Source organism: Littorina saxatilis, linkage group LG9, assembly GCF_037325665.1.
Source record: "Littorina saxatilis isolate snail1 linkage group LG9, US_GU_Lsax_2.0, whole genome shotgun sequence".
NCBI classification, from domain to species: domain Eukaryota; kingdom Metazoa; phylum Mollusca; class Gastropoda; order Littorinimorpha; family Littorinidae; genus Littorina; species Littorina saxatilis.
Window position 1 is genome coordinate 7,110,970 of NC_090253.1, and position 5,724 is coordinate 7,116,693.

The 5,724-nt window shown below is 40.5% G+C and overlaps 1 protein-coding gene across 1 annotated transcript in view; it reads right to left on the bottom strand.

The window, feature by feature from the left end:
* Positions 1–5,434, bottom strand: part of LOC138977028 (uncharacterized) — a 20,664-nt gene extending 15,230 nt beyond the window's left edge. The window contains exon 1 of the mRNA XM_070349918.1: positions 5,311–5,434. Within this exon, the coding sequence (XP_070206019.1) occupies positions 5,311–5,434 (124 nt within the window). The remainder of the gene's footprint in view (positions 1–5,310) is intronic.
* Positions 5,435–5,724: the final 290 nt, after the last annotated feature.

The following is a 5,724-nucleotide window of genomic DNA, read 5'->3' on the forward strand; positions in this document are numbered from 1 at the left end:
AACGGCACAAGGTTGTAACGCAGCGCAGGAATTCTTGGATCCGGTGGAATCCCACCCCATATCACCATGGTCGTAATCTTTCATTGGTGTGATATGGATCAAGTAAATGAACCCGCTGAACTGTGAGTAACCACTGAATTGTGAGTAACCACTAAATTGTGCGTAACAAGTGAACTGTGCGTAACAAGTGAATTGTGCGTAACAAGTGAACTGTGAGTAACAAGTGAACTGTGAGTAACAAGTGAACTGTGAGTAACAAGTGACGACGTCAGCGAGGGACAGATATTCCTCCACGTACTACTCAAGCTATTATTATATTACAGTGCATGCAAGAGACTGTTGATTGTATGTGAATTATCATATTTGTATTTTGTGTGATGACTTAAATATAGGTACGAGGGCAAAGGGAAATAACTTCCTTAAGTCTTTGTGCCTAGTTTGAGTGCTGTGTGTGTGTGAAATGGAGTTACTTAGTAAACAGAGTTAGGACATGCATTTCTGATAGAATAGTTATTTACACACAGACACTTTCAGTAAAAACCCTTCGTAACAGTGTCACTGTATGAGTCTGAACTGCTTTGGGTATCAGTAGTACTTGACGACTCGGTCGGATCACTGTATGCGTCTGAACTGCTTTGGGTATCAGTATTACTTGACGACTCGGTCGTATCACTGTATGCGTCTGAACTACTTTGGGTATCAGTAGTAATCGACGACTCGGTCGGATCACTGTATGAGTCTGAACTGCTTTGGGTATCAGTAGTACTTGGCGGATCCGTCGTATCACTGTATGAGTCTGAACTGCTTTGGGTATTAGTAGTACTTGGCGGATCCGTCGTATCACTGTATGAGTCTGAACTGCTTTGGGTATCAGTAGTACTTGACGAATCTGTCGTATCGCTGTATGAGTCTGAACTGCTTTGGGTATCAGTAGTACTTCTCGACTCGGTCGTATCACTGTATGCGTCTGAACTGCTTTGGGTATCAGTAGTACTGGACGAATCTGTCGTATCACTGTATGCGTCTGAACTGCTTTGGGTATCAGTAGTACTGGACGAATCTGTCGTATCGCTGTATGAGTCTGAACTGCTTTGGGTATCAGTAGTACTTGACGAATCTGTCGTATCACTGTATGGGTCTGAACTGCTTTGGGTATCAGTAGTGCTCGACGAATCTGTCGTATCACTGTATGAGTCTGAACTGCTTTGGATATCAGTAGTACTTGTCGACTCGGTCGTACCACTGTATGCGTCTGAACTGCTTTGGGTATCAGTAGTACTTGACGAATCGGTCGTATCACTGTATGCGTCTGAACTGCTTTGGTGTTCCGTTGTATTTGAAGGATCTGACGTATCATCGAATTTAACTCACAACCATTATTATCAAAATCAAATTCATTTAATTAATGTGTATCTCCCTCGACATCATTACATTGGCTCAAATCTTAAAATAAACACACAAGTGTTCAAAACATCTTCATAGGTTGCAATTTTGTTTTAACCTAAAACATCTTTACGTCCGACTCTTTCAGTTATCAGTTCCCAAAAACTTTTTCATTCATTCTTTTCAAATCTCTTATTCAATGCACCTAATCTGGTATGTATTTAAAGGAAAATCTGTTGGAACTGAATTGATTTTGTTAAACGTTGACATGCCGTCTGCTTTTAAATAAAACTTTTGTTTCTGGTAATATTTCAAGAAGGGGTTATTTTTTCTATGTATTTTTGAAAATGTACAATCTTGTCGACAAATTCTTTTATTCTTCACAAATACCAATTTTCTTTGCACCTTAATTTCCACATCATACAGTTGATACTCTTCACATTTAATCTCTAGCATGTGGTGAACAGCAAGATTTCCTTACACATCTGCGGGTATACATTATACTGAACTGATCTGCCGTATCATTGTATGAGACTAAATTCCTCGCGGTATATTTCGTAATAGCCGGATCTGCTATATCGCCGTATCGCCGTATGGGCCTGGACTACTTTTTGCATAAGTATCACTGTTTTGGCCTGGAATGCTTTTTGCATAAGTATCACTGTTTGGGCTGGGAATGCTTTTTGCATAAGTATCACTGTTTGGGTTTGGGATGCTTTTTGCATAAGTATCACTGTTTTGGCCTGGAATGCTTTTTGCATAAGTATCACTGTTTGGGCTGGGATGCTTTTTGCATAAGTATCACTGTTTGGGCTGGGAATGCTTTTTGCATAAGTATCACTGTTTTGGCCTGGAATGCTTTTTGCATAAGTATCACTGTTTTGGCCTGGAATGCTTTTTGCATAAGTATCACTGTTTGGGCTGGGAATGTTTTTTGCATAAGTATCACTGTTTGGGCTGGGAATGCTTTTTGCATAAGTATCACTGTTTGGGCTGGGAATGCTTTTTGCATAAGTATCACTGTTTTGGCCTGGAATGCTTTTTGCATAAGTATCACTGTTTGGGCTGGGATGCTTTTTGCATAAGTATCACTGTTTGGGCTGGGAATGCTTTTTGCATAAGTATCACTGTTTTGGCCTGGAATGCTTTTTGCATAAGTATCACTGTTTGGGCCTGGAATGTTTTTTGCATAAGTATCACTGGTTTGGCCTGGGATGATTTTTGCATAAGTATCACTGTTTGGGCTGGGATGATTTTTGCATAAGTATCACTGTTTGGGCTGGGAATGCTTTTTGCATAAGTATCACTGTTTGGGCTGGGAATGCTTTTTGCATAATTATCACTGTTTGGGCCTGGACTGCTTTTTGCATAAGTATCACCGTAAGGGCCTGGAATGCTTTTTGCATAATTATCACTGTTTGGGCCTGGACTGCTTTTTGCATAAGTATCACCGTAAGGGCCTGGAATGCTTTTTGGCTCACGTAAGTGTAGCCTATGCGATGCTAAACTTTGTCTGTCTGTGCGTGCGTGCGTGCGTGCGTGCGTGCGTGCGTGCGTGCGTGCGTGCGTATGTATGTGTGTATGTCTGTGGTAGAAACTTTAACATTTGACTAAACACCGATATACTCATTTCACTTGGTTATTTTTCAAGCACCATCTTCAAAATATTGAAGCAATGATCAACATTGTGTCGGCATGTGTGTAGTTAAAGCGTCTATCCAAAGAAAACGGGTGGTGGGGGGTTTTGAAGGGGTACAAGCAGTTGACTGGTTTGTGTCGTGTGTGGTATGTAGACCAGGTCAGGTGTCAAGACCAGGTCAGGGGTCGCGCGAAGGATTATGGTATACATAGATTCACTTCTCCAGTTCTCACCTCTGCATTCGCTGATTCGGGGAAGACGATTTCATGTTGTTCGGTTGCTAAGCTCCAGAAACGTAAATAAAGAAGATACCAAAGGGAGATTTCCTACAATTTGATCTGCACAGCGTTTTTCCAATGTCCACGCGAGGAAGAGCTGTCGAAAGCGCAGTGTCGATCTGGCAGCCGTATCCCGGTAAGTACAGAGACAGATCTAGTGTCTCCCACTCTGATAACGTGTCACCTACTGTTAATCCGTTTTGTTTTAATTTCTTTTTATTTCAACAAACACGGATGTCAAACACAGTGCTAGGCAGTCACCTCTAGTGAAATGAGTTGATCTAAAGTGCCTGTAATGTTTGGATGTCTTTAATTGTTCGTGGTTCGATTAATGTGAATTTCAAGACTTGCAGTAGAGTCTCAAGTTAAGTTTACTCTGCCCGAAAAAAAACCTGTCCACCATTTACTTGAACATGCAGATATAAGGAAACGGAATGAATCTGTTCTCAAAGTCAAAATGATCACGATTTTTTCCTCAGATTCAAAACATGCACTGTCATGTACAATTTAGTAAGTCTTACCTTGCAACAACTTCCTTGAACTTGAAAGACAGTTTTTGAATGCTAGATCTGTATCGCGTTTCATTCCAGACTCGATCCTCTCTTTGATTGTACTGTTTGCTGTTTACGCACTATCATGATTCGCTATGTAACGTTTGGTAAGCTTACCTTGCAACAGCTTTCTTGTCTTTGTTGGCATTTTCTTTCAAGGCAGTACAACGTAAGATTAGATTCTTTCGGACAGAAGGTAGAATGCGAGTTTTGAGACAACTACAGTCGTCCAAAGAAAGCTTGCTGTGGCATTTGTTTGTAAAAAATGGTACATGTGATTCTGTATTTGTCTGCGGTTGATGTGGTTTCTTTTTTCCTCTCTTGTTTTTTTCCTCCTGAGTTGATCGTTATCATTTAAACAAGACCCTCAGAGAGTACCTCCGTTGCTCCTTAAAATGGACTGTGAATTGTGTGTTGGCTGTGTTGACCAACAGAATTATCTTAAGAACCAGGCTGCTGCAGTCAGTTGACATGTTTCGCATATTGTAGGGTTACCATGCTGCATAGGTAAAGTGGCTTGTATAACCTGACTATTCTGTTTCAAAACACTGTTTATATTTGTGTAGGTTGTAGTCATCATAACTAATCGCATTTTGCCATTTGTTTCAGAAAGGAGGTTAACCTACAAGATCGACGCTATGTCAGATATGCCTCAGCCACATGAAGACTTCCGAATTTAGATCCACTCGGCATGGTGACAAGTATTGATGAAAAGTATAGGACTGAGGACAGCAGTGGAAAAAGTGGCCACATGGCAGGTACCTATTGCTTTGTGTCTGCAGTGCAAAAGATAGATAAACTGATGGTAGATTTCCAAATGAACACAGTACCCGCAGATCTACTGCTGATTTACGACGGGAAGCTACAATCCAGGGCAGAGAAAACGGCAGCTTGTAATCCAACTCTTCATTTGTTTCCATATAATTATATCTTTAACTCTTAGTCTTATGACAATTCCAAGAATATAGTATCTTGATACGCAAGCTCTAGGGTAGGTTAATGATTGTAGATAAGCTTTGCCATGATAATTATGCTGATGCAGTTTAAAAGTGTGTATGTTTATGCGTGTGTGTGTGTGTGTGTGTGTGTGTGTGTGTGTGTGTGTGTGTGTGTGTGTGTGTGTGTGTTTGTGTGTGTGTTTTAAGTTGAGATTGTCCAATGTGTATTGTACATATACATGATTTATTGGAAGTTGTGCATTTTTATGTACAGTATTGTCGATAAGTGGCTAATGTGTTACTGTAAGTTTATTGTTACATTATCTTGACATATAATGTGTATGTATTTGATGTTTAAATAGTATGATTTGTTTTCATAGTTAATATGTAAAGCGCGGAGAGCATAGTTTACTGTGATTCGCGCTATATAAGCTTTCATTATTATCATTATTAATATAACTTTTACCTGTTGATGATGAATACCAATAATAAGCCGAGGAAGGGCGCGAAGTCCATTGTACGCTGGCGTGAAGCATTAGCAGCAGAAGCCAGAGCTGCCACAGAGATGGAGTCGTCATGGTCAGGCCTGCTGTGGAAGAGAAACGTGCGCACACTTGACAGCCGATTCAGAACACAGTGGAACATCAGCAACAGCAGCAACAACAACAACAACAACAACAACAACAACAACACTGAACAACAACAACCCTGAACAACAACAACACTGAACAACAACAACAACAACACTGAACAACAACAACAACACTGAACAACAACAACAACACTGAACAACAACAACAACAACAACAACAACAACAACAACAACAACAACAACAACAACAACAACAGCAACCTGTGAAAGTATCTTAGCCGACTTGCCAGCCAGCCAACCAGCTAGTCATCCAGACGGACAGAGATGTATGAATTGAACGATG